Below are 13,159 nucleotides of genomic sequence, written 5' to 3'. Positions count from 1 at the left end.
TGGTTTGAGGATTATCTCTTTTCCCTAAGGTACTAAACTAAGACGCTTTCTCTCTAAGCCGTACCATATCCCCCCCATCCCCAACCCGTTCCAACTCCTGTCACCCCACCCCAGCTTGCTTCATAACCTCAGGCGTGAATCACAGCATATCTGAGGTCCCCAGCCACCTGGATGGCAGAGGAGCCAGCAGGGGCAGCTAGAAGGGAGCAACATTACGAGGCTTCTCCTGGGTGTCTGGGGTTTTTGTGGGTATCGTTCCCCTTTTCTTTGTTTGGATTGAGAGTCCCAGCAGGTTAGTGCTGGTAGGGATCCTTACTGACATTTCTTTGTAAAAATAGAAATGGAAGCCTAGAGTCTGAGGAGCTTTGCACTGTGCCTCTTCTGAAAGTTACCTTCCAGGCTGATCTGCTCAGAGTCCTCCTTAGATTTGAAGTCCTGTCTGCACAGGGTAGTAGTGGTCTGCTTCTTATTCCTGCTGCCAAACCCAGCCATAATAAATGCCAGGTGGACAGCCAGATTCTCTGCATGTAACTCAGTTACATGATACTTGAACTCCATGAGCAGCAGAGGAATATTCATAAGCCCAGAAACATACTGGCACTAAGAAAACCAAGACCTGTGCAGAGAAACTGGGAAAGTGTCCCCTGAGCAAAGATTTCCTTTCCTTGCAGGTTCATTACATAAGAATTACATGGTGGGGAATAAAGATAGTTACTTTGACTTAGCCATTGTGGAATTATGGTCCAGGAGGCTAGACCAAGGACCAAGTGGCCAGGTGTGACAGGACTAATGGTTCTTTTTGTTCTTTTTTTAAGAACCAAATGCAGGACGTTGTGCTTGCCAGGCAGATGCTGTGTAATGGTTCTGTAGAAGGAGAGTTTATCTATTATTACATGAATGGGCCCTCTCTTTGAGGAACTGGGCAAGAGGACAAGTGTGGTACATTGTAACTTAAAGTGTGCAGATCACTGAGGTTTTTGTTCTTTCCTTTCCCAAGTCTAATTCATTATAAAGTCCCATGACTAATTTACAGATGTGTCATAGCTCTGAATTGTTTGCTTATATGTTTTAATCTTATCTTTCCAGCAGTACAGTAGTAGTTATTGGTTGGCTCTACTCCTATTGGTCTGCTCCTCTCCATCCTGTGTAGGATCTCAAGATCTTTAAGAAACACAGAAAGGATGATGTCATGATCCATCAGCTCCACAGAATCCAACCTAGCTCTCCTGCTCCACTTCCCCTGCCCTGTTCTCCACCTTTGCCCCTGTTTGCCTGCTGGTAGCTTCTCTCACCTCCCTACTTCTGATTCTCACCTCCCTACTTCTGATTCTCCTAAACAAGCCCCTATTGGGAAGCCCAGACCAAATGTCTCCTCCTCTGTGGGACCTTCTCAGTCTTCCCCCAATCCATCCAGCAGAATGAGCCTTCTTAGCCATCCCTGGAGTACCCTAGACCACTGTGCTTTGCATACTAGGTTTCTGGGTCTGATGCTGCTGAGGGAGTTCATAGTTAGTTTATCTCTGCAGGGCTACCTCCCAGTATGGCAGCAGGCACATAGTAGCAATTGAGTAAGTGTGTGTTGATTAGCTGGTAAGAGACAGAACTGGGAGGGAGGTCAAGGAGGTCCACTGAAGGGCAGTATTGAGAGCATGGCATAGCTTGTGTTTTTTATACATGTGAGTTCACAGTTCTGGCTGCAATCTTGATCAAAGACAGTGCAGGCCTTCTCTCTCCCTGCACTCAGACCTTACTGTATGTCAGAGAAACACACTAGACTTGCATATAACATGAGTACCTGCTTCTGGGTCCAGCGCTTTGCCCCATCAGTTCCCTGATGAACAAATCTCTGATTTGTTTGCAGTTTTAATAAATGTAGTTACAGATACCTTGAAAAGCCACTATCTTACCCTCCACGCTCACCCCAGCTATTTTACCCAACTCTGGGGTCCCCAGTGTCACTTCTTTGTCCCTAAGCCTCATTCAACTTGAAGCTTGGTTTGCAGAAGTCAAATGTGTGCCCTTGCTGCTCTGCTGCACTGCTGTGCTTCTCTGTTAAGTGTTGGCGCCACACCCACTACGTGGGCACTAGTTTTTGGTTGCTTCCTCCATTCAAGGCTTCATCCTGTCATCAAACTGCTGGATGACATGATTTGTAATTTTACTCTATGGGGTCTTAGTCTAGTGGGAAAAAATACTTAAAAATGGAGTTATTTTAAGATAGGGAAAATTGCCATGGAAACACAAAGGGGTGCCTGGCAAATGAGAAGTCCAGGAAACCTTCCAGGAGGAGGCAGCACTGGGGCTGAATCTTGACAAATAAATGAACATCCTCAGGGCAGAGAAGAGCATTCTAGGAAGAGGAAACAGCAGAAGTAATGGCCCGAGGGTGGGAAAAGGCTGGCGGGGTCTAAGAAGTTGTGGCTTGGCAGGGCTCAAGCTGCCGGCTCTTCACGGCAGTGGGAGGGAGATTCCTGTCTCCGAAGGGCTTTCTCCCGAGCCCTGGCCCTGTGGAACTGCAGGGGCCTCAGGCCTCCCTGTGCCCGGCATGCTCTCCCACGGCTGAGCGAAGTTCCTGGGGCTGGGGCTGTTGGCAGTCCCACCTGCTCCGGCGGGTGGCATCCCAGAAGGAAAGAGGCAGGGGAGGAAGCAGATAAGAAAGACAGCTTCTGTTTAGACACAAATATCTTGGTAATCAGCACAGATGGGATGAGAAATACCAAAAAAAGTACATGACAGTTTAGAGAGAATTTGGCTAAATGTTACGTATTTTTAACATACCTGTGTAGAGTCTTCGGAACAAGCACCTGAGTCCCTCAGGTCCTGACTGGGGATGGGGTGAGCCTGCCTCAGTCAAGTGGTGTTTTTGTTTCACAAACATTCCCTTCCCCATCCACAAAAGTATTCTTGTGATTTTTTTTTTCTTCCACCAAAATAAGGCACAGGATTTGTCTCTGACGCTGTGTCTCCCTATTTGGACGACAAGCTGTGTAACATATTTCTACCCAGCGTGAAGCTTCTTGGCAGACTCTTGAGGCCACGTTTTGGTGGCTTCAGAGTTATCTTTGGATCTGTCAAAAGTGCTAATGGGCTTTCTGGCCTTCTTTAAGCTCTTCATTTCTATTTTCTTTTTACTTCCATCCTCTCCTAAAAGAAAAATTCATGTAATTCATCAGCAGTTAAGCTTTTACTGAAATGCTCAGCTGAGGGCCTCGTATTTGTGTTTGTGAGAGGAGCTCTGCCATGTCACTGCCTCCTGAACAACCCCACCCTGACATCATTAGCGCAGCGTGCCTGGGCCCACCCTTGCAGAGGGGCGCCTCTTGCCTAACTCAGGCTCCCTGGCGTTTGTTTTGTTTCTTGTTGAGGGTTTCGAGTAAGTTGGCATGGTGGTTAGGGTCTGAGTTTTAGATTCAGGGAACCTGGTTTTGAAACTCGGCTCTGCCCTTTTTATCTAGCAGCCTACTGAACCTTCCTGAGCCTCAGTTTTCACATCTATAAAGTGCACATTTTTATGCCTATCTCAGGAGTGTTAGGAAGATTAGAAAGAACCCAAGTACCCCTGCTAGGTACATAAAGATTACTCAATAAATGGGCAACACTAATTTTCAAAAGAAATAAATCTACCTTTCTTTAGATGTACTTTGATCTTGTTACTGTGCTGAGACTTTTTTTTTCCAAATATGATTTTCACCTGTAAGTTAGTGGTAAAAAAGGAGAGCACAGAGTAAATCATGTCTGATCCACTCACTATATGATTTTTGTCAAATTATATGATCCTTCTCTATCTCTATTTTCTCTTCTTTAAATAGGGATAATAATACCTAGTTCAAGGAGTAGTTTCAGATTGAGTGAAAAAATATATTTAAATCCCAGTACATGGTAAATACAAAAAGATATTAAAGGAGTACAAGGTAGGGAAGGGGAAAGTGTATAGGCTGTGAATTCACATCTGTTTCTTCCATCACGGAATCTCTTCCAGACTTAATTTCTCTATTTCTATGTTGGAAGGAATAATACCTGATTGGAGTTCTATGATTGCATAAGGTTACACATTCAAAGTATCTGGTATAGTAACTGCACTTGGTAACTACACAGTGTGTGAAGCTAGTAATTCACTTACTCTGTATTTATAAACGTTGATAGTTAACTGTGTACTCCAATCAAAGAATAATAAATCATAAGATAAGTGCCCATTCTTATTCCCAACCCATAATATTGTTGAAAAGCACTTTATGCTATTTTGCATGTAAAATCTACCTGGTTTACTTCAATTTATGGGCTATAGATCCTTAATCATTATTAACCGCAACCCCTGGCAATAGCATTTCTTCCCACCCCAACCTCTTTCATTTGTAGAGAATTATATTGTGTAGCATTGAAAACCTGTAACATTCAAGAAATTAGCATATTCATGTATATTATTAAAGTCAGGTGGGTACAGAAAGGGTTATAGAAATGAAACGCTATTTTTTCTGAAATCTGAAGAGTACCAATCTATAGTACTAATTAAAGGAATGAAACCCAGGTTATAGAAAAATAAAGTCTAGTTAAAACACTGCTTTTTCACAACTTGCTATTTGTCTTTAGTTTTTTTTTTTTTTCTTTTGAATGAAATACCTGGAAATTGTACATCTTTGAAATTGCCGTAATTCTAAGCCATCCTAGGGAATGTAAGCTGTGGAGGGGGGACCTGAGCAGTGAGGACAGATGCATGCCTGTCTGTGGCAGCGGCTTACCCTGTGCCAGATGGGCTTCAGACCCTGGGGAAGGGTGTGCGTGTAACACTTGGGATTGAACCTAAGGCCTTTGTGCTGAGCTACATCCCGGCCCTTTTCATTTTGAGACCTGGTCTTACTGAATTGCCCAAACTCATTTGTAATTTATAATCCTCCTGCCTTAGACCCTCAGAATGCTGGGATTACAGGAATGTGCCACCATTGCCAGCTGGGTACTTGTTTTGCTTAGATACATGGAACTGTATATTGAGAAGGTTCTAGAGATTGGAGTGTGAAGATCTGAGCAACGATCTTGTCTTCATGGTTTTTTAGACCATTTCATCTGAGAAAATCTCTCTGAGTCTTGGTTTCTTCACTTGTAAGTTTGTGGATTTCCTTTCATTCTTTCTTTTCAGAACCGCCATGAAGAGTAAACACTGTGTGTGCACAGAACCTCATGATGTAAACTAATCACCACACAGACACAATTGCTCACACTGCTCATCTCCAAGGGTCTCTTCCAACTTTACATTTCCTGATTTTTTTTTTAATGAGACAGAGTGAGTGCTGGGATTATAGGCATGTGTCACCATGCCAAGCAATATTTCCTGATTTTACACGAGTGGGATTCAGTAGAAACATACGAGGAAGAGCATAGTATGCTTTCTGCTTATTTTCTGTTTCTTATGTAGGTTCTAATTGTAATAAGAACAATCAGAGTAAGACACAAACCTTGCCCTATGCTTTCTCCTAGAGAAATCTGACAGAATATTTTGTGGCGGTGGATGTAAACAACATGCTGCATCTGTATGCCAGTATGCTGTACGAGCGCCGGATCCTCATCATCTGTAGCAAGCTCAGCACTGTGAGTAGAGTGTCTCAAAGTGGGCTTGTCAGTGACTGCATTTTAACCAAAGTACATGTCAACAAAATTAAAGAAGAAGTTAGGTAAAGGAATGAAAAGCAACCTCAATCCCATCATGCAATTACCCATCATTTTCATTAGTTATTTGTGTTGCTTTACAATGTCAAAGCATATTTCATTTATTTTTGTAATTCTGTAACTACAGTTTTTCTGTTGATAGTGTGTTATGAACATTGTACATATTTCAATATAAGCTTTCATTATTGTCAGTTTTTAAATGGCTATAAAGTATTCCATTATTCTTGTTTAGTATATTTCATTTTATTTTCCTCTCTTAATGGTCATTTAGGTTACCTATAGATAAATTCTCAGATACATAGTACTGCAGTAAATATCTTTCAGCTTCTTTTGACTGATGCAATTCATAATCTAAGGAGAAGAACCTCCAGGTCAAAGAATCTGATAAACACCATGACTTGGCTGCCAGATCGCTTCCCCAAAAGGCTGTTCTTGTGAATGTTGCTAGATGTGTAGACTTTACCACTTTTGCTACAGCCTTGTCGGAATTTTGTGTGTGTGTGTGTGTTCATGCATATACCTTAATTTTACTAATAACAGAGATGGAAAATGGTACCACTGAGCTGTAACCAGAATGCCCAGACCAGACCGCCTTTTCTTTTTCAGTCCTACAGTTTGTCACATTTCCAAGTAAATCACAGATTTCAATATATTTTCTGCTAAATAATTGAATATCTGTTTTGCAAGGTTTGTTGCAAAAAATATATCCAAAAATTGCCTGGGAGTAGAATGTTTAAAACATATCACTTTATAACACTACAGAGGAGAAGCCTTTGTAGGGTTTTCCTAGTAAAGGGTCTATGGGTAAAATAGTTACTGTTCAACCAATGAATAAAAGACACCTAACATTGAAAACTTCCTAAGAGTATTAAAGTTTTCTTTACAGTTTTCATCATTGCTTCATTATTTTGTTTCTTGCTTGTCAAGAACTCACAGAGCCCTTGTTTCCCTTTGTACTCTAGTATATGTGCAGATTTAGCACATAATAGGTGATAAAAAGCATGTCCTTTGTCATCAAGGTTAAAAACTGCTCATAACACAATCAGTCTCTTGCTTTGTTTAACATTTTATTTTACATAAGTGGAGTTTTTTATCTCAGGATACAGACACTCAGGCTGAGCTTCAAAATGAGAGTATTCCTAACCATTTTTAGCATTGTCTGCTCTGTGGCTTACATAGAATGAGGGAACATTGAAAAGAAGCTAGCTGTTGCTTTGGGCCCTTAAAGTGCAACCAAATGAAAAGGGACATCATCTTGATAGGATTGAATTTCCTATAATTTAATCATGATGCTTTTGGGCTCTTAATTTATGCCAGTCACTATCCCAAGCACTTTGCATATATTAACTCATTTAGTCTTCACTATGATAGCTTTAATGGGTTCTGTTATTACTTCTCTCTTACAGATTAGAAAAGAGTGTTTCTTCTGTGTAATTTTGTTCACATAAATGTAGTGGGTTAAACATACAAAGTTATTTCTGTTCCTTTCCAAAACTAAAATGAAATATACCATAGGAATAAATTACAAACACAAAGAACAGATGCAGCATAGATTTTTAAAATAGTAAGAGAATACTGTTATCAACTTTATGCCAGTATTTGAAAACTAAAGCATAATGGGCTGAAAAATATAATTTACCATAATTGACTCAGAAAGAAATAGAAAAATTGAAAGTCATTTAATTTATAGAAATTAAATCAATACTTGAAAATATTTTCCAGATAAAACACGCAGCCAACATAGTTTTAAAGTTATGTTCTATCCAGCATGTTAAAGAATAGATCATTTCAGTCCTACACAAACTTGAGCCTACAACAAAAAGGGAGTACAATCCAGGTTTTCTTGAAATGCTTGTCAGCCATGACAGTCAATCACAAAAGGACATAATACAAGAAGAATTATCAATGTCACTCATGAATGTAGTCATAAAAATTATAGGCAAAATAGTTGCAATGTATTTAAAAATTCTTAATAGCTAAGTTGAATTGATTCTAGAAGTGTAAGATTGGTGATACTGGAAGGCCTATTAATACAGCTTACACATTATTAAAAGGAAAAATTCACATAGTCACCAATAAATGCAGAGCAAGCCTGTTTATGAATGGTAGACTTGATATCTTGAATATGTCCTTCATTCCAAACTGATCTATAGATGGGATGTAATTCCATTCACAATCTCAGTAAGGTTTACATAGTATCTGTCATCCTGATTCTAAACTTAACATGGAAAAGTCAAAGAAAATCAAGACATACTTCAAGAAAAACTAGAAGCTTACCTTACCAGACATCAAAACTTCTTATTAAGCTGCAGTAATTAAGTTCTGCTAGTGCAGCAGAGATAGGTAGACTGATAGAGTCTGCAGGATCCGAACACATCTGTATGGGCTCCTTAGAAGCAATAGAAGAGGCACTGGACCATCTGTGGGAAATGGATGGGCATTTCAGTAATTGACTATGCATATAAAAAGAAGACAATTTCTTTCTTACTCATGCAAATGTGAAAGGCAAAATTTTTAAATTTTTGGAAGACAAAAGTAAGTAAATAGTTCTCTGTGATCTTGGAGTAAAGAAGTATTTATTTAAAGATGATTCAAATTATACATTGTACAAAGGAAAAGATTAAAATTTAAATTATAAACTTGTGTTCATTAAAAATGTCATTCTGAGACTGGAAAGACAGCAAAAACAGAAGATAATTGCCATATATAAAGCAGAGACAAAAAAAAAAGAGGCATAGTAGTCAGAAATACATGAATGCCACATTTAGGAAGCAGAAGACTTATCAATAGAAAAAATTGGCAAAACATGTGAATTGGCATTTCGTACAAAAAATACAAATGGCTATATATAGGAAAAAGTTCAACACTAGTAATTGTAGAAAAGTGCATTAAAAACTACAGTGAGTTAAACAGTGGGTACACACCTGTAATCTCACTACTCTGGGAGGCTGAGGCAGGAGGAATGCAGAGTCTGAACTCAACTGAGGCAGCTTAGCAGTGAAAGGGAGACCCTGTCTCAAAAAAAAAAAAAAAAAAAAATTCTAGACTAGGGATAGAGCTCGGTGATCCTGAGTACCACCAAACAAAATATAAAACAAAAATTAGCTGCATCAGATTTGTAAAAGTGAGGGTGTCTGACAAAGATAAACATACTGTAGACATGTTAGAGAATTCTGTGGACTACTAGTATGGTATGTAGTACAAAACTGCATGCACATGCCTGTTGTTGATCACGTCCATTCTTCCATGGGATTTCATGTACACTCACCGGACAGACACCTACAAGAATGTTCCGAGAAGCATGTTTTAAAAACCTGGGTATAATCCACATTACTATAAACTGCAGTATAGTCATATAGTAGAATATAGAATCAGTGAAAAATAACTACATTATTATATGACTTTTGTCTGTAGCACAAAATGCTGAGTAAAAGAAACAAGTTATAGAATACACAGTGCCATTTCATAAATATAATAGTCAAGTTAGAAAAACTAAATGATACAAATTGTTAAAAAGAAAAATGATTAATACAAAATTTAGGTAGTTGTTTCTACCCAGGAAAAGAGTACATGTGGGAATAGACATACAGAGGATATCAAAGGTGTTGCTTTTGGAGGAGGTGTTGCTTTGTTTTGGTTTGAGATATTTTTGTTTTTGTATTTTTGGTGAGAGTGGTTGTTGAACCCAAGGCCTTCACAATGAGCTATATCCTCAGCCCTTTTTAAAATTTACTTTGAGTAATTTGAGTCTCTCTGAGCTGGGTTAGAGATAATCATCTCTAAAGGATCCAATTATAAATACGGCTTTGTAGGCAATATGGTACTTGCTGTAACTATTAGACTCTGTCCTTGTGGCTTACAGTGAGTATGCACAGCCACGTTCAGCAAAGCTTTATATACAAAAGCAGGCAGAAGGCCACACTTGGCCTTTTCATACGTTTTGCTTACCCTTTAACTAGGCAGTAGGTTTTAGATTCTTAGGTTTTCTTCTTTAAAAGTTGCTATATGATTTACATATTTGTATGTGTATTTATATCAAAATGTTTAATAAAAAAATACCAGATTCCTTTATCAGGTAAATTTAGACTATCAGAGGTAGAGACAAAGTAACTCTTACACAAAGATTAAGAACAAGACAATGAACTTGTGTCTTGGACTTCTAAGGGAAAGTGATTTCTAACCTAAAATTTTGTACCTATTAGAAGCCCTCAGAAATGAGAACTGGCAGCTCCTACACATCTGTCAACCTCCTGACTTCTTTTCTCTGAGCTCTGCCTTCCCTGTGGGGATGAATTGCATGTTTACCCTAGAGCCAGTCAACCACTGTGCTTATCTTTTTGCCTTTGTCCTAGAATATTTATTGACATTGTCATTGGCATATAGAGATACAATGGTGGACAAAATAGACAAAAATCTCTGCCTCAGGAAACCTGTATTCTAGTAGGTAGATCCTCAGTAAGCAAGGCAAGTGAAATGTGAATGTACAGTAGCTACTGATAATTACTAAGGAGTAAAGTCAAGTGGATGTGAGGGGGGAAGTGATTGGTAAGGTCACAGGGATTGCCATGCTGTTTTTAAGGCAGGAGATGCCTTGTCGAGAACATGACATTTCTGCTTCCTTCTTGCTTTAGCACTAAGCTTTTCTCTTCTCTATTTGTGCCAGGCAAGTACTCAACCGTGGGACTACACCCTCATTCCCCCATCCCATTTGTATTCTCTCTTTTAGAATAGAGTTCGAGAGAGTTATCCTTTTGCCATCTCATTCCTTTCCTTAAGGAGACATCAGTTTTATGCAAGCCTTTGGACCTCTCCAAATTCAGAATTATGAAGTTTTCCAATTGTTGCCTTTTATTTCCTCAATAGGAGGTTTTCATCGCCTCTTTTAGCGGTAGAAAGGGAGATGCAAAAGCTATTTCAGCCCAGGATGTTCCAATGACCCTCCCTTGCAGATCCTGAGGTGGCCCGTAATACCTTGACACACCACATTTTTCTCAATTTTGTTAGACAAGATGTGGTCTTAATGCTCCTAAGAGCCATCAAGTATCTGAAAGATAAAAGCTGCTGAACACTCCAAAGCTATCTTCTGTAAAACTGCACCAGCAGATACAGACCCAACAACATTTAGTTCAGAGTCAGGTAATATGCATTCCAGGGTGTCTCGGTCAATAACATGATATTCTGTATAAGAAAAATGTAAGTTTTTGTTCTCTTTGCTCAGTTAATGTATATTGATTGTTTTCCTTTATAAATGATAAATACGGAAGGCTTAACTAAGTCTTGTTCTCTAATGTAAATGCTTCAGTATGATTTCTTGTAGCACAAAGGTCTCATTTTTCTTCTATACTTTCAGATCTTAGTTTAATTCATACTGCTTTTTTGGAGTTCATGTGGATAGCACACAAGTTGAAGATAAGACCTTTTTAAATATGATTCCATGTAATTCCTTTAGCACTCTTAGAAGATCAGTATTATACCTGTTTTTCCAGAGTAGATTTTCTATTTGGAGTGATGGAAAATTTTGCCAAGGTCATATCCGGAGTCAGTGGGAGAAATAGCCATGCAAATGATTATGATATTGTGTCAGGAGGAAGCTTTGACTTTTAGAAAGGGAGAAACATCCAGGAATTGTACTTAGAAATGAATCTTAACTCTTTCAAAATGCTTGCCTTAGTGACTAGGTTATGTTTATTGGATGACACCTCTCTTTTTTTTAGAACTCTTGTGCAGAAACTGTCACAAGTGCCAGAGACACATTGTTAGTAATGTCTGCCTCACTGAGGGAATTTGAATATTCTTATAAAGAGCCAGAAAGATACTCTGAGCCAAAGCCGGTAGAGAAGGTGCTGATGGAGCTGGGTAATACTGGTTTGGTTCAAAAATAAGATCTGATCAGATAGTCATTTGAGAAGAATTTTTGTGTAGCAATTTGAGAAGTTTCATGTGTAGCTGGTTAATAGCCACAAGACTACCAGAGATACACATTAATAGCATCTTGCAGAATGAATGTGTAGAATCCCCTTATTTTGATGCATATGTGATACTTTATATTGCAGCCCCAATTCTCCCCCACTCTTTTAAATTTCTTTCAAATTAACCTTTCTCAGCCATATACTATGTGCCAGGTGTTACGCAGTCATATAAATATATATGTATATGATTATCTGATCATCGTATTTTCTCACGAGCTCTTATGGCAGCCCTAGGAGCGAGTTTGTTTTCTTCTCCTTTCGCAGATGAGGATATTGGCACCCAGAAAGTTGAAGGCCTTGTCTAAGATGAGCCGCAAAGATGGAATTAAAACCCACTTCTCTTGGCTCCAGGCCAGCGTCCTTCTGGCTACCTCATACTGCCTCCTTGGTAACTCTCCATTTGTCATGAATTCCCTGTAACATTGTACTCAGAGAAATATTCTTGGCATGATTCTGTTGACCGTGGGTCTGAATGACAGAAAGAACCTCAGCCTGCGGTTCCCTTCTTGCACACAACCAAGCTTTTCACTTCAGATTTAATGAGCCCCTTCTGTGTGCCGAACACTCCTCTAGGCACGAGGGAAACAGAAGGCTGATGGGTGAATTTCTAACTGGTACACTCCCTCCCTTAGCCAGAGCTGAGTTTCTCTAAATCCTGTTCATTCAGCCCACTCTGCACATCATTAGACACCACCATCTCCCTGCAAAATCTGACAGCCCCACTGCGGCCCTGGGACTCATCTCCTGCTTGCTGTGTCTTCAGGGTGCATGCACTGCACTTCTTCCAGCTCTTGTGTATCCCAGTCCGAATCACCCCTTTCGTAATTTAGAAGTAGAGGAAAATGTTTTGAAAACGATACTTTCTGATTAAGTCATGACCAAAGCATATTTCCTTTCCTAAGGAATGTGTATTTGTCTTATCTAGTAACTGCTTTTTAAAACAAGTTCTTAAGAAGAACTTCTGTCTTGGAACAAGACCATTACCCAATTAATTGAGCCTCCATACTGAATTGTTTCTGTGGTTCCCGTAACTATGAAAAAACTTACTGCTTTTCTGATGACACTTCATTTACAGAAGAGGACAGACAATGTAATTTTCCTGTTAGTTTCTTGTTAACTAGGTAAATAATTCCTCCAAGAGAATGTGGGACTTGGGCAGAACCTGGGTACTGGTGTCCCTGAAGAGTGGTGAGCACTACTCTGTCCCCTTCCAGCACCCTCACTCTGGACCTGGGCACAGGCTCCAGTATCCAAAGGAAGGACTGCATACTTTCCCAACCTTTCTGTGTCCCGCCCTGCCCTCTCCACCCCCTGCCACTGCCAGAATGCATTGTCTGAGCACCATCTGGTCTTCTGACCTAGAAAAAGGCCAGTTTGTGTACAGGGCAATTTTTCAAATTTGGCTTCCCTTTTTATTTCTCTCCCAATGAACTCTACCTTTCTGTGGCTAAGTCAGGCCATTTAGTAGGCCAAGCACTGAGAAGATGTGTGTAACGCGTTCCTCGTTCTTCTGGACTAGAAAAAAACTAATT

General features: G+C 39.6%; 1 protein-coding gene across 13 annotated transcripts in view; it reads left to right on the top strand.

Moving 5' to 3' along the window:
- Positions 1 to 13,159, top strand: part of Dennd1a (DENN domain containing 1A) — a 489,363-nt gene that overhangs the window by 240,243 nt on the left and 235,961 nt on the right. For 12 of the 13 annotated variants that reach the window (XM_063227177.1, XM_063227157.1, XM_063227192.1 and 9 more), the window contains one exon: positions 5,470 to 5,580. In XM_063227177.1, coding sequence (XP_063083247.1) covers positions 5,470 to 5,580 — 111 coding nt within the window. Of the gene's footprint in view, positions 1 to 5,469; positions 5,581 to 13,159 lie in introns of those variants that run through there. The other variant, XM_063227240.1, reaches the window with a different exon arrangement.

Source organism: Cavia porcellus, unplaced genomic scaffold, assembly GCF_034190915.1.
Source record: "Cavia porcellus strain 051 isolate PalLab524CR breed Dunkin Hartley unplaced genomic scaffold, mCavPor4.1 scaffold_1, whole genome shotgun sequence".
In the NCBI taxonomy this organism is placed as follows: domain Eukaryota; kingdom Metazoa; phylum Chordata; class Mammalia; order Rodentia; family Caviidae; genus Cavia; species Cavia porcellus.
Note: the sequence above shows the minus strand (reverse complement) of the source record. Positions and strands in the feature narration are given on the sequence as shown.